Genomic DNA, 25,886 nt, shown 5'->3' with positions numbered 1-25,886 from the left:
TCCAACATTTGGGAAAAAACCTCTTTCGGAAGCCCCCTTCTTCGTCATAGAACAAGGAATACAGTGGCTTCCGAAAGAGCGCTTTTGCTCTTCCGCAAAAAAAAAAAAAGCGGAAGAGCAAACGCGTTCCCTGTACGCGGCAAACTTATTTTGGGATATCGCTAGTATCCTGAAAAAAACCCACAGCCTAGCCATTCCCTTAAGTGCTAAGGACTATTCTTTGCACTTGAATATAAATTCAACATTGTTCCAAAAGTAATTATTTTCAGTGCCTCATCATGTGTACAACTTACCTTTTGTTCAGTTTGCACAAGCTTTTCACCAAGTTCCTTGTTCAAAAGATCTTTTTCCAGAAGAAATTTCCTCAAATTTTCAATCTGTTCTAGTTTTTCTGTTGTGTTCAACAGCTTTTGTTCTTTCTCTCCAAGTGAAGCTTCAAGAAAGCTCTTTCTATCACTTAATCTAGCAAGAAAATACTTATTTAGAATTTGAATATTCAATGTTCATTTTATCAATAGCACAGTTTGAACATCTAAAATCCGGGACTCTCTGGTCTGACATCATCCCTCATCTGGAATATCCACGGATACTGCTGGATCCCAGAGAGCCTTGGCTTGCCAGGTTCAGGGGTTGGTCTGGTGGTGGGGAACATGGGACCAGTGTGGCATGAAGCAGCACACCCCCAAGTGGGGATTGCATCAGAAAGCACAGCTCCAACCTGGGAGCATAATCCCAGCGGCAGCAGGGCCAGCACAACGGGAAGCATAGCCTGGCCTGGCAGGGGGCAGCACTGTCTGAGAACACAGCCCCAGCCAGCGAGGGCTGGCAGCACAGCCCCAGCAGCAATAGCCCAGCCCCAGCTGGGTTCAGCACGCTGGATGCACAGCCTTGGCAGGGCTGGGGGAAGTGGGCTTGCAGTGGTGGTCAGGAACACCACCCGGAGGGAAGCCTTGACCTCCCCCGGTCTGGCAAACTGTCATTTGGGACCGCTCAAGTCCTGAGGGTACCTGACCAGGGAGGTATCACCTATATTTGAAAACTGAGCTTGTTATTTTCCAGTCTTAACTTTTATATTACTGTGAATTCACTATTGGCATGCTTAACCTAAAAATAACCACGTCCAGAAATAATCAGATTTTACTACTGTATTGGAAATCAATGTTTTCAAGTTTTCTGAAAGTATTATCATATTCTTTATGATCCACTGTGAACATAAATTTAAAGCTGCAAAAAGACATATGTACAACTGCAACTGATCCTATACTGAATGTTTTTTAAAAATATTTTACCCTTTAAGCTGCTCATTCAAACTAGAAACAAGCACTTGGTGCTTTTCTGCATCTCGTGTTTGCTGAGTACGCAGTTGATTGAGCTGGGTTTGCAAACGTTCATTTTCACTCTGCAAGAAAGCAATGATGAATATGATTATAGCTCACAAATATCCAGAATGGCAATAAAACAGACCTCTGGAAAAATTGCTCCTCTACTCTATATAGAACATGAAATGCTAAAGACTATTGATCAAGCATATTAATAATTACCAACTGAGGTCTGATAGCAGATGTTACTCACCTCTGAGAAGTTTCTCTCTTAGTGATTCCATTATAGGATGAAACTAAAGAAAGAGAGACTCTAAACACTTTACACAAAAGGCGACAAAACACACATACCCGCACTGTGTGAAAGCAGCTTACTTTTCTGTGCTTGCCTTCACTGCATTATTAGCTTGAGGTATAACTCAAGATTTGCCCCTATCCTGATTGCTGTCCACACTCAAAATCTCTAGCTCAAGTAAAGTGGTGAGTTAGTGGACTCATAAGGGGGTTGGTTGAAGCTTGACTGCTGCTGATGCTAGTAATAATGGAATTAAGCATATGGAGTCACTACTCATCATCTGCTAATTAATAATTCTGTGGTGTCAGTCAAATCAAGCTACATAGCTGAAGTGTTGTTTCAGAGTGGATGCTCTATTCCAGTGGCTCTCAACCTATGGTCCTTGGCAGTACTGTGGGGGGGTCTACGGAAAACGCAGGTTGAAGGACATGCCGGCAGCCAGCAAGTCCCTCAGCCCGCACTGCTACCTGAGTAGGCTGAGGGACATGGCTCGGGAAGCAGCATGGGCTGAGGGATGTGCAGGCTGCAGGCACAGCTATATTGTTTGAGGTGTGTGGAGATCCATAAAATGTTTATAGATTGAAAAGGGGTCCGTATGCTTGAAAAGGTTGGGAGCCACTGCTCTATTCCATTCTCATCCAACACTGGCTATCTTCAATGGGGTAATTCATACGTATTTACTCAAGTTAACTGTGGTAGTAAAGACAAGTTCTATAAGGAGAACGCCAGAGACAGTTCATTCTTTGAGAACATTTTCAATACTGGTTTAAACACAATAATGAATTCCAACGGTTTCTCTGCAGAGCTTTAAAAACTTTTGTTGCTGTTCTGATCAAAGGCAACAAGCAATCTGCAACAGATCTGCAAAATAATCTGTGGAAGGAGATTAAAAGAAAAATAAAGCAAGCTCCATTCACACAGTTTGTAACACAGTACATAAATCTGTTACTCTAGCCAACTTCACTGCACCAGTTGATGAGCAAAACTGCAAAACAAAACAGAAAAACAACCCAGCAACCATAATCAAAAGCAACACACATAAATCCAAAACCACCAACAAGGTAGGACAAACAACATGGCAAATCTGTCACCTCTAGAGAAAATATGCTATCACTTTGGAGTGGACACAACACACCTGTACAGCCCTCAAGGGTTGCCCTTCTTCCTCTACACCAAATGTTACCTGTATTGAAAGGCTTTGTTATAAGATCCTCAAATATTAACATAATGTTGTCGGCCTCCTAATATGAACAACTTAATTTTGGAAAGAACAGTAATTGTGCATTTTACCAGGTAAAGGAACAAAGTTTTAGGGAGAAGTTAGTTACGTCATTTTAAAATCCTAGAAAATTGTCAAACAAAATAATTAATGAGCAGGCACCTTTTAAAACATGTTTGGATGGAAAGTTTTACTTTATTATTTAATTTGTTGTCTTCATGAATTAGTTTTGGAAGGTTTCTAAACATAGTCATTAACAAGTGAAACAATGACTATTTTTTTAAAATCACAAGCAGTTATCATAACAGCCCAATTATCATATCCATATTTTAAAAGGACAATAGAGACATTAGCTTCTAAGAAACTTTCTCTATACTTTGAAGGTGTAATTTATTGTAATTTCAATCTTGTGGAAACAGGACAGATTGAATAGGTGAAATACTGACATCACTGAAGTCAATGCAACTTTTGACAATGAATTAAATGGAGCCAGAATCTGTGCGGGGTAGTTGGTAACTATTATAAAAATACCAACACCAGGTTTTAAATGATATGAAGGGATAACTAAATCCTTTTATGCACTAGATAACTTTGCTGTGTTTGTATTCTATTATTAATTTATGGATTTTTTTTAAATTGATACTGTACTGTCAACTATTTTATCAAGGCAGGGAGCCAACAACCATTCCAGATCATCTACTCTGTATAGAACATAGTAAGTTGTTCAAGTGTCTGAAGGGAACAGTCATATTATTCCCCATAGTGTCCCCCTCCTTTTTGTATTTCCATATATATTCACTTCACACCCGGTCTATTTGCCTGCTATCTGCTCTATCATCTTGGTCTACACCTATTCTCTGGTTGCATCTCAAATATGAGGGTTGCTCTACCACTTTTGCAGCTTCAATCCATCTAGAAAAATTATCTTCTCCCTTCACTTACAGGCACTTCCATTATTCAATATGGAAAATTAAAAATGAAAAAATATTTCATTTTCTTATTGGCCTTTAACATCTCTGACTATGAAATGAAGCCTCCTTTAGACTATGAGAAAATGATTTACTGTTAATATTAGAAATAATTCTAAAGATAAGACGTTATTAGTGCTTGATTCCTCACTCACACCAGAATTAACTACATCTGCATTTCAATAGAAAATAAGTAAAAATGCACTTGTGTTAGTTTTAGTTCTTGACCTCTGAACCAGGCCCTACACTGTTGACAAAAATGATATTACATTTCAACACACCACTGCCACTAGTAACAGGCTTCTTAACATTACTTTTTTACTCGGTATTTTCACAGATTTTTTTCAGATTCTGCAGGGTAAGAAATGTTTCTTTCTGTGTGACTTATTCTTGCAGTGAGCAAAACGGGTGCAGTTTTACACTGTTCAATACAAACACAATATAGTATGAGCACATCAAAACATTATATGGGTTAATATTAAAGTATGAAGGACAAAAATATTTTGTACATCTTTGCTAATCTTATTTTTGCTTTACTATAGAATATTTTCATCCAAATATGAAGAGAACAGCTTCGACTCCCAAAACAAATATAAAGGCTCACCTGAAGAGCTTCCATTCTGCCTTGCAGCTGTAATCTATCTTCCAAATCCTGACAACGTTCCTCAAGGAATATAATTTGTTCTTGTAGCTGATTTCTTTCCAATTCCAACTCTTCTACTACTGTCCGTAAACCTACATAGTTTGTGGGTCAAAGGGAAAATGTCTATTTCAAGAACGGTTCCAAACAACACACTTCACGTACAGATAACTGCCATATAACATGTCTGACAAATGCCCACAACCTATTTTGTTTAATTTTCTGCGGTGCTGAGCACCTATAGACTTCAATAGACTTCAGTGGGAATTCTGAGCACCCCTGAAAAACAGGTCATAATATTTATAAAGGCTTTAATGATCAAATATTCCCTGAACTTTTCTAATAATGGGATTAAATTCACAGTTCAAGATCCCATACATAACCAGCAAAGTTGCCTTGCTATGTGCTAACTGAGGGCCCTGTGAATATTTATGAGTTATTTAATTTTGCTCTAATGAGTGAAGTTGTGTGTTTGCAGAATACAGCCTTAAGCACCATTAACATATATGAAATTAAGTGGTCCATCAAAAGCTGGAAGCTCACCTGTTCAACTGCAAGTAGCAATTTTATTTTAAAGCAGAGCTGACAAAGGAATATTCACTGGGACCACTGACTTTGATCTTTAAGAATAATGTATAAGCATCTTAGAATTTAGTTTACAAAGACAAAAAATTAGTTATACTGTATGATTACAGTACTCACATTTATTGTATGCAGTATAGTTGTGCTGGTCCCAGGATGTTAGAGAGACAAGATAAGTGAGGTAATAACTTTTACTATCAGTCCAATAAAATATATTACTTCGTCCATCTTGTCTCTGGAATGCTCACATTTGGAAGATTTGCCTTGTGGAAAATGGTATGGGAATGAGTGTCTGAACCAATTCAGGCTAGAGAGCAAACACAGTAAACGATACCTGATATAAGGCTTCTTCACACCACTGTACAGTGCTCTAGGATCAGAGAGACTGCAGCCCTTCTGCACTCGTATATTATTAGCCAAAATCATATGATGGCTTAAGAAATGCTTCAAGAGTCCAGAAGGCAACACCTTCCAAATTGACATAAGTCAATTTTACTGAGTAATATGAGGAATAAAATTGTTTTTAATATTTAAAAAAAATATCCAACTTGTTTAAATTTTTTATTTAAATTAAGTATAGGTTACACTTTTATAGGTTATATAAAAAGAATATTAAACAGTACATGCTTGCTGCCAACTGTGAAAAAGTCAAACCACTGATGCTGGAAGTCATTGAGGAAGCTTCTGGAATCAGAAGCTCTTGGAATCCAAGTTTGTGGGAGCATTAAACCCACTTTTAAAAGCCGCCACCCTTCATTTCAGTTCATTTATCCAGTCTAGTTCAATGACTAGCTCATTCAGAGTTAAGAAACCAATACAATCACTTGATTTCACTAACTACAGGTAAGACTTCCTTTGTTTACTAAATCAGTTAGTGTTAAATGCAAAACATGTTCTGATTAACATTTGTCTTATAAAAAAGTTTATGTATCTAGTATGAAAGGTAGTCCTATTTTATTAAAGAGTGTTAATGTTTGTTTTGTGCATTTTTAATCAAATTTAAATGAATGCACAAGTAAAAAAAGGTTTATCCAACGTAAAAATGTAAAATTTATGAATTTGAATAAATGTAAGATAAACTCTATTAAATTATGTGCTTACCTATAGTATAACCTCCTGATTAGAAAACACCAAAAAAGAAACACTGAATTTAATGTTCAGGGTATATTTAGTGGCAAATCACTATGTTTTAATGCTCATCAACTAATAATAAAACTATAAATGCAAAGCACAATTAAATCAATTATTTAAATCAAGCTTTGCTGCTTGTTGATTTTAATAACCAATAAATTGGTGATTTAAAACATTTTGATTTAAATCAATGCATTTTGAAGCCTAACTTAGGCACTGGGCCAAAATCATTCCCAGTCTTACCTGCATATTCCTTATGCTATTTTTGTTTAATAGTCTACTCTCTAAATACAAAGCAGCCAGTTCTGGTGGCATATATTATTAGCTTCTTCAGATATTCTATCTAAGTATAAGTCCACACTACTGGACAAAGTCAAATTAAGATACGCAATTTCAGCTACATTAACAGCGTAGCTAAAGTCAAAGTACCTTAACTCAGCTTTTGGCGCTGTCTACACTGTAGGAAGTCAAAGGAAGATCATTCTTCCGTCCCCTTACTCCTCTTGAAAGCTGAGTTACTGGCATCGACTGGAGTACCCCTTCCACTTTGAATTAGCTGTCTTAACTCAACCACTCATTCAATCCCTGAAAGATCAACAGCAGCAGTTTCAATCTTCCTCTGTAGTGTAGATGTACCCCAAGCGTGTCATATGAAACAATAAATGCTTTTAAAATGGATCAATCAGCTAACAAAACAACTCTGGATTGATGGTTAGCTACAAACAGGTCAGAATTCAGAATTTAAAAGAGAATAACCATGTAATTAAGAGGTATTAGGGATATAAAGGTGCATCTTGCACTATTACAGTGTATTTACATAATATTTTAAAATGAAGAATAGGACATATATGGATCCAAAACAACCAGCTAGAATTATGACAATTCACAGTACAAACTAAATTATGTGCTCAACATTTGTATGTTGCAGTAGTTAATACACACAACTGTAGCCATACAACTTCTGGTTTAAACCAGTATCTGCTGTAAAAAAAACCTGTACAATTTAAATCAGGACTATTCAGAATTGTAAGTATCTGTCCCAAACCCTAAAAGAGCTTTAATTTTCCTACTAAGTTCCTAGTTCTCCGCCCAGCATACTTGCAAACTTCAACTCAGCATGGTAAAGAAAAAATCAGCTGATTGGCGAGAACAGAGAAATTCAGTGTTTCTTTTTTGGTGTTTGTTAATCAGGAGGTTATATTATATGTAAGCACATAGTTGGGATTGGTCCTGCCTTGAGCAGAGGGCTGGACTTAATGACCTCATGAGCTCTCTTCCAGCTCTATGATTCTGATTCTAACACTAAATAAAAATGTCTGAATTTCTTTTAAATCCTCTATTTCAAAACATTTAAAAACCTGAATACTCTGTGTGTGTATGTAAATGTTGAAAACTATTGCTTCTAAGTTGAATATTCCATTACTTATGATACTTACGAACCTCTCTAGATCCAAACCAGAGAATTTTCTGGATAATCAGAGCTCAATTTTGTCTAGCAGGATTACCAACACATTCACTGCTTAGTGGGCTGTTAGAGGATTATTAGGGGTAAATTAGAGCTAAATAATCGCACAGAACACTGAGAGCTAGGACTGATGGCTGTAAACAAACTTTAAAAGACCGTGGGAAACTTGGACACACCCATGAAAGTGGGCATCCAGTTAATAAAATCATTCCACACAATGGCTGTTTCTGGATCAGAGTGTGCTAGACTAGAGAAGTTTAACCTGTAGCTGTAGATTTACTTTGATAAGAGATTTCTTCTCACCTAATCTAAAGTATTATTTTGAAAAAGATGTACATGAAAAGGTGAATGAAATGTTTGTAACAAATCTGTTATTCGTGCTATACATTTAGTTTGTACTAGACCTTTGCAAAACAGCACTAACAAATCCAAGGAACAGCACTTCATTTTTTTTCATAACTAAAGAAGCACTTAGAACAGATGGACTTGACTGATAAACTGTCAATAAGCTACTACTACAACCTTTCACGGATATAATAAATACAGGAAGAAATAATGCACATACATATATGCCTCAACGTCTAATTTTAAAACTAAAATGACAAAGAAGTGGAATATAATGGTTTGTTGGGAAAACAAGATTATATAGAGTGCAGCCACTTCAAGAAGAACAAGATTAATAACTTAAAAATAGATATAATCTTACCATACAGGACAACACATTTTGATGGGGACAAGGAGTGGGAGAATCCCAGATGTTAAACCATGACTGAGTTCTAGCTCTGAACCAAAACTAGACAGTTCATCCAGCACGCACATGCTTCAAAATGAAATGGAAAAAAAATGCAAGCCAAAAAAAATTCAACAAAGATTAGAATGCACCACAAAATGGGCTGTTAGTTAAATTTGAAAAACAAAAATAAACACAAAATACAGATGCTGTGCATGCTTTAATAAACGGTCTAGCGGTTATCACACCTGCATTAGGAGAAGTGTACTCTGGCCACCAACCTCCCATGTTCTCTCCTTCAGCTGAATCAGTACTATCCAAGGTGACATTCAGATCTTCAAAGCATTGTTTTCTATCAAAGCTGTATTCTTCCTATACACAGGACATGAGAGCAGAGATCAATATAAAAGGAACAGATGTATTTAAGATACACACACAGTCGTCAAAGGAAAAGTTGCAGTTAAAATTATATGACTGGCTTCTGTATTAAGACAAAATTTTGCTAATTAATTTAAATCTGAGATATCAGAGGTAATTAAATATAAAAAAAATCTTCCTGTAATATGTGAGCATAATACTGAAGTCTCCTAACCCTACATACTTATGAACAGATAAAGAGCAGAGGTATCTCTAAGAAATAACATCAATGATTACCTCAAAGAAGAACATCAGAATTAACTGATGCTCTTTAGAGATCATCTCATTGACTAAGAGAATAAGCAAATTTTTCCTAAGCTGAAAATAGCTCTTATTAACTAAGGTACTAAAACACTGGATTAACTTCCAGTATTCATGTTGTTCCATGGGAAATTTCATGTTTTATTGTAAAGTAACCTGTAATGTTCATAACCTAAAGAGCAACCTATGATGCAATGGAATTTACCTATATCCTTTTGCACTGTGGTGTCCAACACACTAGCCACTAACTTCATGTGGCTATTTGGCTGGTTGAGTGTGGCTAGTTAGTCAGAACTGATTGGACACCACAGCATCAGTGCTATCTACACCTTTGTTTTGTTTACCTCTGTAAACCTTGTCTATTTTCCTTTTATTATATATTTGCATTCAACTTTAAAGCACCATGGATACTTATGGTGCTATATAAACTATAGAATTATTAGTGTCCCTGATTAACATATAGATAAAATGTGTTTTTTATTTCAATCAACCTACCCGATGTTTTCCGCTGGCCAAGTTGCTCTTCCTTCTTGCCTGCTGCAGCCTGCCAGTTCCTTGAGCTGCAGTCAGTTCCTCCTCCAGCTCCTGCTGCCCTGAGACTATGGCTGGATCAGAGCAGCCAGGAAAGAACCAGTCATCCTCAATCAGTTTTGTGCCACAGGAAAGCAATTACATTTACACATCAGACACACACTAGATACAAAGAGATCAGTGACAGACTGAAGTCCCTATGAATGACTGACAGAAATAAGATTATAGGAGCAATCCACAGCATTCACCTTGTGATTTCCCCCAACAATATTACACAGAATGTAAGAATAATTTTCACATAATTCTTTCAAAAGTAAGTTAAACTATCATTTTATTTCTCAGCAGGATTTTTGAAAGACTAAATATAAAAGAGAGATTTGTATTTTGACACTATAACAAAAATGCAGCCAATTAAATTGCCAAATTAACTCAATTCAACCTGCCAGATTAAAGTACAACTAATTTGTATGATAAAGACATCAATGGAGATTGCTGTATTTTTGTACACCTGAATAATCACATACTTTTTTATGGAAATGAAATGCTTCTTGTTTATATTTTTAACTTTAGTATGAGCTACAGTGTCAGATAATTAGAGGAAGTCACAAGTATGTATTACACTGCAAACTGGCATCAAACCATCTTATCAAACATTAATAATTTGATTCTTGGTGAAACAAACATAGAATCACTTGTAAATAACACACACTAAATAAATTCAGAATATGAAAGCTTAAAAATGCATCCTGTCCAGTGTTAGAAATGATTTTTTCCATTTTAAGTACATTCCCATCTGTTTTGTGATATGACAAAATGTGTGATAGGTGAGGTAATAGATGTTTCATGCAAAGCAGACAAAACAACATGAATAGAGATAAGGTGGCTCCATACTCTAATCACTTTTATCTCTGCTCAAATTTGACACTCAACAAATTAATTCAATTCAAAGTGAATTCTCCCCATATTCCATGATGTTCATAGAAAAACTTACATCCATGCATTAATGAGGTAAGTAATGGATCAAATTCAACACCGGGGTAACACTGGGACGGACTGATTCCCCCTGGAATGCCTTTGACCTAACGCAAGTTATACTAATCAATAATCATAAAATTCCTCCCCGCCAAATGATAGAATTAATGGAAAATTACAAGGTAATATGAAATATCACTGGAACTCTATAATGCTAGGTAGAATTAAATTACTTTTTTAAAAATGTTTTGTATGGGGCACCATTAAGTTAAAATTCACATATTTTATGGTATTTCCATAGCTATGTTACTACCACCACTTTAAACTAATAAAACTAAAATCCGCCAGACAGCTAGTTTATGATGGGTGGTTATATGTTTTGTCATTTATTTTGGTTGTTTACTTTTTGCATTTACCTGCATGTGGTCAGTTAAAATAAATTACCCGTTTTCGCTTTTGCTTTTAATCACGTTTTGGTTTCAAGCATTACAACAACAATTCAATGCTAAGTTGCAAACACTGTTTGGGAATCTTCATTTGTTTTTATTTAAACATGGTTTCCACTTGAATTAAAATTAAATTTCTGATATTTTGTAAGAGTGAAAAATTCTGATATTTATACAAATAGTACCACTGAAATCAATGGAATCATTTGTGAAGCAAGATGCCATTCACTGATAGTACAAGAATTTGGTATAAAAAGCTAACAAATTTAAAAAGTAAACTTTGCAGTGACCCAATGAAATGATTTACCACTTAATAAATTATATCATACCAAAATGACTAATGACTTTCCCTATTACAAAGAACTAGCAATCTGAGGATCTTAGAACTGTCAGATAAGTTGCATATTTTCCTTACAATTTCTGTTAATTTAACAAGTATTTTAACATTTGCTGTTAATACAGTTTTCTAAAGTGATAGATCATGTCACAACTTGGAAGCTCTGACCTGCAATTACTTCTGAGAGAAAAGCTGATCATTTCAGCTCCATGGCTCAATCTTGCAAATAATTATACACAAGTTTCCTCACAGAGACACACTGCCATTAACAGAACTATGAATAATGTGAGAATAGTCACTTGCCTGCATCAGCATCCTACGATTAGGTATCATAATGATATCAAATGTGCAAACAGATCCAACTCATGCAGCTCCCCACTGCACCTAATACAGGTGTTCATGCTAGCACACTGATTACAAGATAGAAGCCTACAATGGCAGCCTCCAGGTAAAGCCACCACAGTCCCATTTTCTGGAGTTACCAATGCAGAGACAAGGATCTCTGCAAATGGGTTTGAAATATACTATTCAAATATATAGTTATATTTAGTAAACATTTATTTCAAGTTCTATCATTTGGTAGAGTGAATATTTAAGATGTGGGGTTGTTTTTTACATAAAATAGAGGTCAGAATTTGATTCTTAGCTATTTATTCAATCATTACAAGTTGTGCAGTTTTCCTTTAAACCAGGTTACAAGTTAAATATGGAGTCAGCTATTAATACAAAAGAGAATGAAGAAAGATGATTCTGTTAATATAAACAAAGAAATAGGCATTGCAAGAGGAAAACTTAAGTTAAAAAAACAGCATTTGTTACATGTATTATTAAAAAAACCACATACACCAACAGCAGCTGTTATAAGGTACTGTTGATGAATTCCTCTAAAGAAATGTCTACAGAGAAAAACAGCAACAGTACATTACAGGTTGGCACGGCTGGAACCTGCATGCACAAAACTGATGGGAAACTATGTTCTCAGTGGCTGACCAAATCGCAGTGTAGGGTAGGAGTGGAGGGGGAAGGGACGCTGAGTGCTCATCAGGTGTAACGGCAGGAAAAAAGAAACAGAAAGATCATGCATATCCCAAGGGGAACAAACTGCAAAATTAAATACTGACTGGACACATATGAAGTTTTACAACTGTTAATATTATTGCATAAAGACCCATTGACAACACTCATTAGATCAGTAATATTTAAAATTAAGAGAGTTTATTCCCTTCTCAGTGCCCAAGGGGTTAGATGTATAAACCTCTCACAGAGAACACAAATGGCCCTTAAATATTTTGAAATTTTCTGAATGAACTTTGAGATCTATCAACTGAGTCTCAAAAACATTCAAACTACATATTAACAAAATGTCAAGCAAATTAATCAACAGGATATATATTATTTATAGATGGTGCCTTCAATCCACATTCAGATACAAAGGGGAAAAAGTTAAGGTAAAACTACCATGGAGGGAGGAGGGAACAAATAAAAATTAATCTGAATCTACTGCTTAGACTTTTTCATAAGTTTGATTTTTCAAACAGAAAACACTTGGAAAATGTTCCACTACGGTGACTTTATAGTGGTCATAAAGTCTCAGATCACTTGTATTGGTAGTTTTGATATAATATTTAACATTTTACTAGCATCTGTTGCCAGTTCTCTCCATTTGTCTGGTCAGTATCAAACACATGTTTGTTAGTACATCTCATAATATTTGGTTATTGACATTTACAGATAAGCTCTGAATTTCATATATATTTTGCCAAAGCACGACTTTCTATCCCATCACCAAATTTTAACAACACTGTAGCTCCCTATATCTTCTCAAATTTGAGATAAGCAGCCAAGCAGCTACCATTTTCATACTTAATCATTCAAGTGAAGTCATTAAGCTTCTAAAATAAATCCAACTAATGACCCCAAAGATAAGCAACTCAGATAGCAAAAGCTAACAGACTAAAACATCCACCAATAAACATGATGCAAAGTGACGAATGTATGAAATAGATGGAGTCAAGGAAACAATCCAATATACAAACTGAATTACTGTAACCACTGTATTCTGCTAACTTCACCAGCCATATAAATCTTCCTTGACTACAGAAGTGAGAAATGGAGGAAATATACCAATTTTGTCTGAACTGCACAAACACAGCAGATCTGTGATACCTGCTATGCTGGCATAATGATCTAGTTTTATCTTAAATACTTGAATTTACCTTCTCTGTCCTCTTCAATCTGTGCCATTCTCAGGGCTATGGCAGATTTCTCCTCTCTGACTTGGTCATGTACTTCCTCTGATTCCGGGACAATCTCCTGCCACTCCAAAAGCTGACTCTGAAACTCATCCACACTGCCTGATTCACTGGTCTACAAAATAAGTTAGATATTAAAATACCACTTATCAAAATACATGTAATAGTTAGATTGTAAACTATTCAGGCATATAACTTTAACCTCTGCGCTTCGCTTTACAGCTTTATGTAAGTAACAAATACAAATAAGACCAAATAAAGTAGATAATTTTTTTAACATTAAAGACTATGTTAACAGAAACAGTTGCAAGGTCATCTTCAACATAAAAAAGCCACAAAGCTGCTTTTAAGTGATCGCATAGATTGTTTGTTGATTTTTTAACTGAAAAGCTGTTTTAACCAAAATGGCTTACTTGAGAAAAACAAACATTTTCAAGGAAATTCTTCATTGCAGTCAAAACTGTTTACTTTTTGGGAGAAAAAAATGGAAAAATCCACTCAACTCCTTTTTCTTCTCTAAGTACACAAAGTAAAAAAGTGGAGGTTTTGTTTTTTATTCACACATCAAAATAAGAGTTTATGGGGGAAAATTTTAAATGGCTTCAAACTTTTGCCATTAAAAATTTAGAACAAAAAATTAATTTCCTTTAAATTTTTTGCAAAATATGATTGTTTTTTCAACCTGCCCTGCTGGTTACACTGATATCAGGATTAATGAAACAAGATCCATCATTCACATAGCTATTTAGCAAATATTTCTAAAGTACCCCTCCCCCTCACTTTTGTATCTGAATCTATACATTTGTTAGAACTGAATGTTTACTAATTGATTATATCAATTTGGTTTGTACATTAAATAATACCATTCTGACATCTCCTGAGTTATCTGTAACTAGATAATTAGATGAACACTACATTAACTGTTCATAATTACATGTATTTTCTACATATGCAGGCACTCAATAGCAATTTCAAAACAAATTGAAACCTTGAAGCTTTTTAGCTGAATGACTCAATTCTGTATGCTACTAAATTAAATTTTAAATCAAAGGCCAGTTTCCAATAATACTATTTTGAAGGGTACAGTTAGTACTGTGAAGCTAATCAACAATTCACATTAATCAATTTTAAACAGAAAACCTGTGAGGCTGCCCTCTTTGTAACTTGTTCGAGATCAGCCTGCAGTTTTCGCTGCTGCTCTTCATATATTTCCAGCTTGACTAGCAGCTCTTCTGCAAAAAACAAACTGGCTTCATTATTTGTTGTCAAAATAACATGGTAAACAAACAAACAAACAAACATGTAAAGGAAGAGTTACATCCTAAACTGAGATCATAGAATCATTTGGTTTGGAAGGTGTCAACAATGGGCTGTGTGGTCCATCTCCCTACAACAGCTATGGCCAACCCGCGGCTCGTGAGCCGCATGGGGCTCTTGACCCCCAAAAGTGCGGCTCACAAAGCCCCCGCCAGCTCCCCCACCGGCTTCCCTGAGCTTACCAGATCAGAGCCGTGGGGTTTTAAAAATGGCGCCCAAGATGGCGGCCGTCTTAAAGGGGCAATCGCCTATTTTAAAAAAAAATTGTTTGTTTTTGCTCAACAATTCTGTTCTGAAGGGTTTGATTTGGTCTTTTTTTTTTTTTTTGATTGATTGATTGACAATTCTGGTGCGGCTCTTCGCATTTTTTCCGCCACTGTTTTGGCTCTCTGTTAAGTGGGTTGGCCACCTCTGCCCTACAAAATTAATTCAGATTATTACTAATAGCAGTCAGTGTTTTAAATCTATATCAATGACACCCAAAACTATACAGAGAAGTACTATTATCCCCATTTCATAAATGGGGAACTGAGGCACAGAGCTATAAAGTGCCTTGTACAACATCAAACTAGCAGACCAGGAATCTAAACTCAGATCTCTTTTATCTATGTGCAGTGCCTTGTCTTACATCACAGTAACCCACAGCACAGTTTGCTTCAATACTTTCTGCTCAAAGAAGCCAACTATAAAGTGTATGAGTGTCAAGGACACAGATATAATAAGGACACAGATAGTACTGAAGGGGGAAGCTTACAAACTCACTATGGCTACGTCTAGACTATACACCTTTTTCGAAAGAGGCTTTTTCAAAAGATACTTTCGAAAAAGCCTCTCTCAAAAAAGAGTGTCTAGACTACAATAGGTATTTTCGAAAAAGCAAGCCGCTTTTTCAAAAGACCACCCAGGCAGTGTGGATGCTCTCTTTCAAAAAAGCACAGTTTGCATTATATAGCGCCTTTTTCCGAAACAGCACTTTTGAAAAAAGGCGTTCTTCCTCATAAAACAAGGTTTTCCACAGTCGAAACAACTGCTGCGTTCTTTCGATTTACTTTTGAAGAATGTGGCAGCAGTCTAGACACAGGGGAAGTTTTTTCAAAAAAAGTCCACTTTTTTTCGGAAAAACCCTGTAGTCTAGACACACCCTATCTGAAATACACGTAGCTGTATCTCTTGCTGCATTTCTCAGTTTCATGAAGAAAATTTAACTTTGCAACCCCAGTACAATAAAACAGAATAATTGCACTGCTATTATGCAATGTATTTCAAATTCAAAGCTGCCAAGTTTGAAAGCTTATCGCAACAAAGACAAAAAATACCCCTTCATCCTTATTTTATTGCAAGTCATCCATTCAAAATCTAAGATGACAGATTAAAACCAAAAAACAACACAATCGCTTCATTACCATTTTGAGTTCTGAGTTCCGAAAATGCTTGCAGTTTTGATTGCAGTTCTTCCCTTTCAATTTCTAATTCTGAGATACAGTTGTTTAAGGCAGATATGTCATTATTCTTTGATGATAACTATAAAGAGAAACATTGTTAATTTCCTTCAAATATACTGAAATGCAAAAATCAAGATAAAAACAGTACTCAGAAAATCATTTCTCTATCTTTTTAAATAAGATTTAGAGTAACAATGTATCTAAAACAGTAAAGTGCAATAGGTTAATATAAACTGGAAGACCTCTTCCTTTGTGTTTAAATTAGTCTATACACTTCTTATCAGAACATTACCTTGAATAAATGTTTTAAATTCAGGAACATCAATCCTTTTCTTTTTATATATAGGCACTTTCTAAAACCCCATTTAGTGAGCCTTTTACACTGCACTTTAGTGCTTTTTAATCAAATCTACAATCACAACCCACTGTAAAGTAGACATGCTAATTTTAAAATGTTACATGTACAGCTTTCAGCTCATCCTCCAGTTGTTTGATTCTTGATTTGGACCAAGCCTTCATTTTAAGGAACTTAGCTTCAGATTTGCTGGCCTCTTCTGTTTTCAGCTTCATTTGAGCTAGCAAACAAACACCATAATCACAATTTAGCATTCTAGTCAAAGGATCGAAGTAATTCTAAAACATATTTCAGGATTCCACTTGTTCTATTTTCTCAGCAATACTTGCTAAATTTCTATGCTACAGTCATACCTAGAAGGTAAAAGAGATTACTCAAAAATGATAGGCCAAATTTAGATGTACTGTAATGTAATTAAGGATGTTAAATTTAGATTAATCAACTAATCGAACAGTAGATGTAATATGCATCAACTATTCGATTAGTTGATAAGGGCGCCTCTGCCTTTGAAATGTACGAGAGCCCTCTTGGGCTTCCCACAGTAGGAGCGGATATAGGGCAGGGCGAGCGGGGTAGCCACCCCAGGCCCCGCACATGCACGTGGCGCCACCGCGCATGCGCCGTGGCAAAGGGGGGCCCCACAAAATGGTCATCTGCCCCTGCCCCACAGCATTTCTGCTTTTGAAATGTAGCAAAAGCCCTTGCTACATTTCCAAGGCAGAAATGCCGCCAGTTCCCCGCTGTACCCCTGCCCCTTCTCCCCTCCAAGATGGTGCTGGGAGGAACCAGCTTTTAAATCAGCTCCCCCCAGCACTATATCCTGTTCCTCCCCTTGCTGCCTCTCTCTGACAAAGAGGGAAGCGACTAGTCGAATCACTAGTTGACTATCCGATAAGCATTTGTTTATCAGACAGTCGACTAGTCACTTACCTCCCGCAAATAATGTAATGTATCAAGTTATTTTTAGAATCCTCTTCTCCATAGCATCTAAGCATCTACCAACTTATTAAAAAGTACCCACAACTCCTCCTCCACTACAGTCAGTGAAGCTGTATCCAGTTTATACCAGGTGTGAAATTGATACACAATATACAACAGTGTGACAAGGAAATTCTTCAAATTAAGTATTACACTTCTATGTGATACCTTCTAGCTGTTCCATCTGTTGTTTAATTACAGCATCAACATCTATAGCTTGTTCTGAGTTACTTTGCCCATTATTTCTTAATGCTGATACTTGCTCCTGAAGCTGCAGAAGAGCTTGGTCTTTCTCTTGCAGCTCAGTTTCATGCTTCTCTTTGATCTCATGAACTTCAGCATTATGTTTCTCCCTCATCTTTGTCATTTCAAGTTCCTGTTTCTCCATCATGTCTCTTAGTTGGGCTCTCATTACATGTTTCTCAGCATCCAGTTTAGACTGGAGGTTCTCTTTCTCTGACTGAAGACGTTTCAAGTTTTCATTAATTTCCTGTATTAAAAAGAGAAAATTCTTCTAGTCGCTCAGATTTTCTACATGTACCCCTAATCTACTGCAATGCAGATGCAACACTCTTTAGAAAGAGATCACTGCTAGTGCTGGTCATCTTGGAAGCATAAGGCTTTATTGTCTATATCTAACATCTGAATTCCCTAGCAGTACCTTGAAGATACAATGGAGGCTCTGCACTGCTCTAGTGCTAATTGCATCCTGACCTGTGTTGTAGGAGAAAATGCCCCCTTATAAAGAATAAAGGGAATAAAAAAGGGGAAGGTCCTCTGAAAAAACCCACATACAAAGCTCCGCTGAGTTCTGAAGAACCCTGGCTAGAGTTTCATTTTAAAATTCTTACACAGGAAATTAGAGATGGAAAAATTCTAAGTCCTTTTACCTGTCCTTCTGATCTTTCCCCTACATCATCTACTGTTTTGTCTACTAGTTCTTTGCATTTTGGCAATTTTGTTGTTAGTAGTTTCACATTAGCTGCTTCACACTAAGGCCGAGTCTACACTAATGGGAAAGGTTGAATTAAGACACGCAACTCCAACTACATTAATTACAGAGCTGGGGTCAACGTACCTTGATTCAAGTTTCCCTGCCGTACCCACAGCAGAAGGCCAACAAGAGCTGCCGACAAAAGCACCCGCTAAGTTTGATTTAGCTGGTGTTTACTAGCATTGATCTAATAGAGAGGTAGAGCAAGACTGCAGAATATATTTATAAACGTATAGCCAGAACAAATCAACACCTATTTAATAACAACTACTTTCATAGTAAGTCCTAGACTATGTACTCAACCTTGATCTAGAAAGTCTGAGACAGGAAACTAACAGCCCATTGTATGTATTTGAGCTTAAGCAAAGCAAAAAGAATACCACAAATTGAGAGCAAGATGGAAAAGTTCAATTGATTAAGATGGAAGAATAATCGGGGGAAACCTTCACATGTGCTCAACTCTTGGCCTTTTCATCCCCAGTGATAATTCCATGTTAAACAACTGAACATTTTCATCAGAAATATATAAAAATCACAAGGGAGATCCCAATATACATAACCAATCACAATTTAGATTAAAAAAGTAGAAACCGCTAAAAAAGTTATCTAGTTGGGATAATAATAATTCAAGTATTCTCAATGCATACAGACTCAATGAGGTATAAGTATCTGTGTTCATGACTCTAGAAAGTCCTCAGAAGAGTCTGTTAGAACAATTACACATTGGTAACAAAAGAATAAGCATGTGAACGAATGACAGATCAACAGCATTCACTATAGTCTGTTAAAGAACACTTTAAATAAATGTTTTGCAGTTCAGCAAGATACTATTAAGTACTTTAGTCTGGAACATTTTCAGACATAAGTAGGCAAGTGGTGTTTTCCCAGCTCTCTTGTATATGCAAATATTTTCCCTTGATTCCTTTAAAAGCTGTGAGAGTACAGTGGATTGTCAAAAGAACTGTTGCACACTGACTCCATCAAATATAATCAATTATAAACCTTTTTAAAATTAATTATCTTAAAATTAAAAATGTTAATCTTTAAAATATGGGGGGAAACAAAACATTTTCTAAGCATTCTCAAGTGAGAATTTCAAAAGAGAAACAATGACAAAGCTTACTCAGTTTCAGTTCCTGTTCCACAAACCTTGAAATTGCCATAGGGAGTAATTTTATTTGATTAATTTTATACCAGCAGTAATAAAGCCAGTTTTTTTCATCTGGCCAATTCTGAACTTGACATTATGATCCATATCTTTATCACTGAAAGGTAAAATCTGCTGCAAAACCATTAGAACCAAAAGAAACTGGGACAACCAATCTAAGTGAAATTTCCTCATAAAAAGCACTTTGTCCTGTGGAACAAGACTTGCACTAGTTGCCTTCTATTGGTTCCTAGATACAATTTAAGGTGCTCGCCTGTGTTAATCTTTCTTCACCTCCTGGTCTGCAGCTCATGATTCTTTTTCCTATTGCAGTAGCATTCAGTTGCCCCAGCTGGGATCTGGGTTCATACAATGAGGCACTGTGTGTACACAAAGGAAGACAAGGAATCTCTTCCTTCTAAAACCTGCAATTTACTTAGGTATTGTAGTTGCAAACAAGAGAAACACTCAAGCTAGAATCCTTTCCATTTAAGAGGGCTGCTAGCTGGACATCAGTTTTGCAATTCGCCCTTCCCTTCTGGATCTGAAATAACCCAAATCCATTGAACTTAAGGGCATACTGTAAAAAAATATCATTCCAGTCTTCTGAGGGGATAGGTCAAGTTAAGGGTTGATATCCATGAGTGGGATAGAATATTTAGGGGGAGAAAGGTGAAGGAAGGGTTAATTTTTATTTTATTTTCAGCTTGTTATTTTCTGGTTTATTCATGTTGGCATGATTACTGTGTTTTTACCAAAAGCACCTACATAAAGGGTCTAGCCAGTGCTGTATGTATAAGTCTGAATAAATAAAATCGAAGAACTTACAAAATTAATTGGTTTTTCACTCACTGACTAGACAATTTAGTTTCTTACTTTCAGCAGTTGGTCCTTGCCATCCAGTTCTTTCTGCAGCATGACTATCACCTGCGTCCTACCCAGCATGACTTCCTCCTTTTCATGTAGCTTCTGTTTCAATGCCTTTAGTAACTAGCCAGGGAAATAAAGGAATTACATTTTACAGGAAAGAAAAAAAAAGAAGGCATTTCTTCCATCTTCCCAAAATATCACCAGAGCTATGCCTCACAAAAGTGTGTTGCTTGCATATTCTTCTCTACCTATCCTCCTACAAAGCTACCCAAATCGAAGCAAGTCAGTGTGTTCCCACTGCCAATATACCTGTTCTAGATCAGCACTGGCATCAGATTTAGCAATTAATTTAAAGAGCTCTTGCTCGTGTTTCTGGGCTTGTCCAGCCAGTTCCTTCTCCTTTTCCTGGATAATATTCTGAAACATGCGTATCTGAAAACAAATTATAAAAAGTAAGATTGAAATAACCCCTACACGACACATATATACAGGACAGAATCATTAAAAAATGCAGCCAACTAAATGGATTAATATTGACCATTTGAAGGACAAGATCTACTTTCAGCTACACAAGGTAAATCTAAAGTAACTCCAGTGAAGTCAAGAAATTTAACTAGAATAAATACAACTTTAATAAGAGTAGATTTTTGCTCAGAGGGAATATCAATGTAGTAAAAGTACATTACAAATATAATATTTTATTTGGCCTCACATATTTCGAACCTCCTGCTTTGGTTGTTTCCCTTATAATTCTTTAACCTTTCCTCTCTACATATACCTGCCTGATCTTTAGCCACTTCTATTTTCTCCCACCTCTTCCCAAACTGAAGCTTGCAGGACAACTAACCCCATTTCCAGACTTGTTTTTCCTGGTCACCTAACAAGTTTTGTCAAGAACAGATGTAAAACCACAGGACCCTGACCATTAATGAATATTTTAAAAATATATTTTTTAAGATGAACAGTCAAGTTAGTGCCAGTATCCCAGATATATTTTCATTTGACTAATTGCATTCTGCATCTTCAAAATAGCTTCTGTAATTTCACCTGGATACATTATTCTTTACTTCCTATCCCAAAATGAGTAGCAGTACTGAACACCATTAAACAGCTGCAGTCTCCTCTGTGGTGAGAATCAGCATTTCTAATATGGGTCAAGTCACATCTAATATAGTCTATAAAGCGCTCCGGGAGTGTTGGGATGAAAACAGTTATCCATTATATTTCCTTCTTCCAATATGTTTAAATCCCCTTCATTTTAGTGACACAAGCCACTCACAGAACACCTAAAACCATTTCCTAATTCACTTTTACATATGCTTTAATCACCATCTCGATCACTACTGAAGAGATCTTCAAAAATCAAGACATACACCAGTAAATTAAATGCGCAGATACAGTGGTAAGGGGCACAAAAACTGTTATCAACACTGGGTCCCAAAGACTTAATCGTTTTTACAATTTAGTCACTTACATTTTCTATATACATGGCTTCTCTTTCCTGGAAATGATCTCTCTCTTTGAGCTGAAGGTTTTTAAGACTCTCAATCTGTTCCTGGAGCAGGCTACATCTTTCTTCGCTGTCTCCAACCTTCTTGGTAAGGTTTTGAACTAAAATCTGCATGCTCTGCAGTGAAGACTCTTTCACAGACAGCTGATTCTTTGGAGAGCAAGATAAAGACAATTAGATAAATGTAGCTGGGACTAAAAAAAATGAAGCAACATGCATTCATTAACCTTTTCAAAGCTAAAGCTAGCTTAGATTTAGATTTCAACTTTTAAATTATCAGTGAAATCCACTAGCTCATTCCAAAATAATACTAAGATTTCAAGTTGCTTTTGTAAGTAGGACTGGAAAAAAATTATGAACAAATAAAAATTCATCAGCTTAACTGGAATTTATCAGAATAGGACTTTTCTTCATATGAGCAATGGTGCAAGACATACGGGTATGTTCCCTAGTGTAATGGAGCAGAATCCTTTGACTCTTACGTATTGTTCTGCGTATAGGTCTACACTGATTTGCCATTTGAGCCACCATTCACCAACATATACTAAAGGTGTACCTTCAATTCTTCACTAGGGGCAAGTGTTTCTTTCCTAACATTGCTTGAGTCACATGCTAACTGCAAATCAATGATGTAGGCTTCTTTTTCAGCGAGTTTCTTTTCCTTCTCTGCAAGCATGACATCCATTTCAGTTCCTCGCTGACGCTGGGCTTCCAATTCGGCAATCTAGAAATGAAGATATGGCTATACTTGTAAGTTATATTTCTATCACTCACATAGGGATAAGAAGGGATTGCATTACCACTCCACTTGCTACCTCTTCCAGGTTCCTGAGACCATGAAAGTAGGGATGCTAGCATATATCTGAATAAACAATTAACAGATAGGCTTAGATTTATCAGTTAATCCTATTGACTACACCAGAGGTAGGCAAGAGACATCTTGCAGGCTGCCTCTAGCCGGCCAAGCCACCAGATCCGTCCTGCGGCCCACCCTACCAGGACCCTCAGGCACGCAACATCCGTGTGAATCTCTGCTCTGGAGGGAGACGCTAGTGATCTGCTGCCCCCAGTCCAATTCTCAGCTCCTATTGGCTGGAAACAACTGTATCAGAGGCAGCAGCACAAGGTGGCAGGCAGCCAGTTCAGGGGTGGGGGAAGGGGGAGCTGGTTTTAAACTGGCTCCCCTCACAGACCAGCTCCCACATGGCACTCTGCGCTGCTGGCTCTGCTATAGAGTGGGGCCAGAGCACACTGCCTACCGGCCTCGCCCCTGGGACTAATGAAAAGTCATGTAATCAATAATATTTTATGTGGTTACACAACTATTCAATTATACGACATCTAACATTCCTACATGAAAGTCAAGTTTCTGACAAGATCAATTTTGAGTACAATGGAGCCTGGTATTAGCCCTATTATCCATGCAATTTCTGCACAAACAGCATTCCTGCAGTTCTCCATAGCCAGCAGAAATGTTCACAGCTGAGGCTGTACAACACAGCTTCAGCTTAGGAAATGCCATCACTTGTTTACATTTATTCCAATTGTTACCAAAAAGTAACAGGCGGAAAAGAAAAGTGAAGTCAAGGCAGCCTTTTGAGCCAACACTGGAGAGTAGGCAAGCTAGCATTATCCCTATTTACCATGTACCCAACACCAATTATTTGTAATTATAGCAAAAACTAATTTAAAGCTGGATTCCTCACCAATAAAAAGAATGACAAAAATTCCAAGTTCTGGCATTTAGTCTGTACTGATATCTCTATAAACCATTTACACAATACATATTTTCTGTCTCTAAAAATAATTCTGCACTGAGTAGAAGAAATCATCTTGTTAACATCACATAAAATCCCACCTTTTTTTGTAGTTCTTCATTTTTTTGTGTGTTCTGGAATTCTAGTTCTTCAACCTTCCTTCTAAGTACTAATAATTTCCCACGGTTAGCTGCAGCATTTTCCTGTTCACCATCTCTAGATACCTATATACAAATAGGGAGATTTTAGCCAAACAAAAGATTTCACAACTCAACTAATTCAGACTATACTAGTAGAAAAACTGTCAACCTACTTATGAGACTGACCACAGTTGCTGGATGGACCTGCATTATATCCTGTACAAACAGTAAGTCCATACATATCTTCTGGCAAGCACAACCCTCACACCCAAGAAAGAACAGAACAGGAAAGGGAAGTTGAAAGAAGAGGCAAAAGGGTTCTTGTGAAAGTATATTTAAACTATTCTGAAGCGAAACATTACTACCTGGAATTCTGTAAAAAAACAGTGCTAGATAACTAATTTCTACACATAAGTTACTATTTACAATCACAAAACATGCATCTACAAATCTGAAAACTTAATTATATGCTTTACAAACAAGGACCAGTAATCTTCACAGATCATAATTATATTAGTAGGTTAACTATTAACTTTCCAAAGCATACTCTGGCTGGCAGACATGCATAAAATCTATTAGCCCTTGGAAGTTATATCCAATCTAAGCATAGTTTTCTAAAACAGAAAAAATCTATAACGGATTAATACAACTCTTTTATAAGTTGCATATATACAATTTTACCAATGTGCTGTTTTAGAAATACTTACCTCTCTCTATATATAAGTTTTCTTGTGGGTCAACACAGTGACATCATGTCGCTCTGTCCTGCCACCCACTTCTGCCCTCAGCCACGTGGCCTCCTCTCTCCTTCCCTTATGCCCCTCTCTGTCCCCTCTTTCCTTTCCCAGTTCTCCTGCAGCCTCTGTTCATTCCTCCTGAATTCCTGCTCTCCCCTTCAGTTCCTCCCTTCTCAATAACCCTGCGTTCTTTCAGCTCATGGCACGCACCTCTCTTGGCAGCCTGCTGCGGAGTGGGTGGGCTTGGCATTAGCATCATTTCCTGGCTGCCTCAGTGGGACCCCACACTGCAGCTTTCGGGGTGGGAGCGAGAAGCACGGGGACCCAGTCCCTAGTAATGGCTGCAGTACTGCCTCTCCAGCGCATCCTGTGGCAGTCACACTGCCTAGTTCCCTCCCACCTAAGATGGCAAAGAGCCTTCCTGAGCATGAGCGGATCCTGCAGGAGATCGAGAGCACGGACACTGCCTGTGTGGGGCCCACCCAGTGGTAAGGGGCTGGGGTTGGGCAGAGACTCAGCTTGACGAATTAGTGGGAGGGTACGGTGTGTGTAGGGAGAAAGGAAGGGGAATAGGGTGTATGTGGAGATGGATGGTGAGGTGAGGGGGACATAGGAATGGAGGCAGGGAACAAGCAATGTGGGAGTGTGGAGGGGAAGAATTTAGCGAAGGATGGGGATGGACTGTGGGCCATGGGGTTCTGGGATTATCCCACTGGGCTCTCTTCCTGCGTGATCCAAATCTGGTTCTCAATAGGGTGTGGGCGCGTAAAGCTGAGGGCTCCCTCATGGTTCCATGCCTCCCCACTGTGCCATGTCTGCACGGAGCATGTCCCAGTCCTGCGGTGGAGACTTGCTTGCCAGCTGGAAGGGCATATCTGGAGTGCTGGCACCATGCAAAGATGGGCAGTAACTGGGCACAGAGAGTGGGGAATTCTCGGCCTACCTGGCCGCTCGCATGTAACCCAGCCTCTGCTCTTCACTAGTGAGCTGGGTGCCCAGGAACACCCAGAACAAAGGGGTTTCATTGGAGTTGGGCCCTGTTTTACTGATTGTGTTTGGTTTTAGGTTACACAC

At 37.4% G+C, this 25,886-nt stretch overlaps 1 protein-coding gene across 5 annotated transcripts in view; it reads right to left on the bottom strand.

Annotated features, from left to right (window-relative positions):
* The window catches only part of LOC102451127 (uncharacterized), a 67,020-nt gene that overhangs the window by 27,949 nt on the left and 13,185 nt on the right, over positions 1 to 25,886 (bottom strand). For 3 of the 5 annotated variants that reach the window (XM_075927683.1, XM_075927681.1, XM_075927686.1), the window contains exons 5-19: positions 24,037 to 24,159; positions 22,735 to 22,902; positions 22,143 to 22,328; positions 20,978 to 21,100; positions 20,675 to 20,788; positions 17,826 to 18,147; positions 16,784 to 16,899; positions 16,286 to 16,403; positions 14,706 to 14,797; positions 13,530 to 13,680; positions 9,523 to 9,632; positions 8,598 to 8,721; positions 4,406 to 4,536; positions 1,290 to 1,399; positions 294 to 462 (exon numbers count right to left, since the gene is read on the bottom strand). In XM_075927683.1, coding sequence (XP_075783798.1) covers positions 294 to 462; positions 1,290 to 1,399; positions 4,406 to 4,536; positions 8,598 to 8,721; positions 9,523 to 9,632; positions 13,530 to 13,680; positions 14,706 to 14,797; positions 16,286 to 16,403; positions 16,784 to 16,899; positions 17,826 to 18,147; positions 20,675 to 20,788; positions 20,978 to 21,100; positions 22,143 to 22,328; positions 22,735 to 22,902; positions 24,037 to 24,159 — 2,157 coding nt within the window. The remainder of the gene's footprint in view (positions 1 to 293; positions 463 to 1,289; positions 1,400 to 4,405; positions 4,537 to 8,597; positions 8,722 to 9,522; positions 9,633 to 13,529; positions 13,681 to 14,705; positions 14,798 to 16,285; positions 16,404 to 16,783; positions 16,900 to 17,825; positions 18,148 to 20,674; positions 20,789 to 20,977; positions 21,101 to 22,142; positions 22,329 to 22,734; positions 22,903 to 24,036; positions 24,160 to 25,886) is intronic. The other 2 variants (XM_075927685.1, XM_075927684.1) reach the window with 2 other exon arrangements.

Source organism: Pelodiscus sinensis, chromosome 4 (genome assembly GCF_049634645.1).
Source record: "Pelodiscus sinensis isolate JC-2024 chromosome 4, ASM4963464v1, whole genome shotgun sequence".
NCBI lineage: Eukaryota > Metazoa > Chordata > Testudines > Trionychidae > Pelodiscus > Pelodiscus sinensis.
The sequence above is the reverse complement of the archived record's forward strand: the minus strand, read 5'-3'. Positions and strand labels throughout refer to the sequence as shown.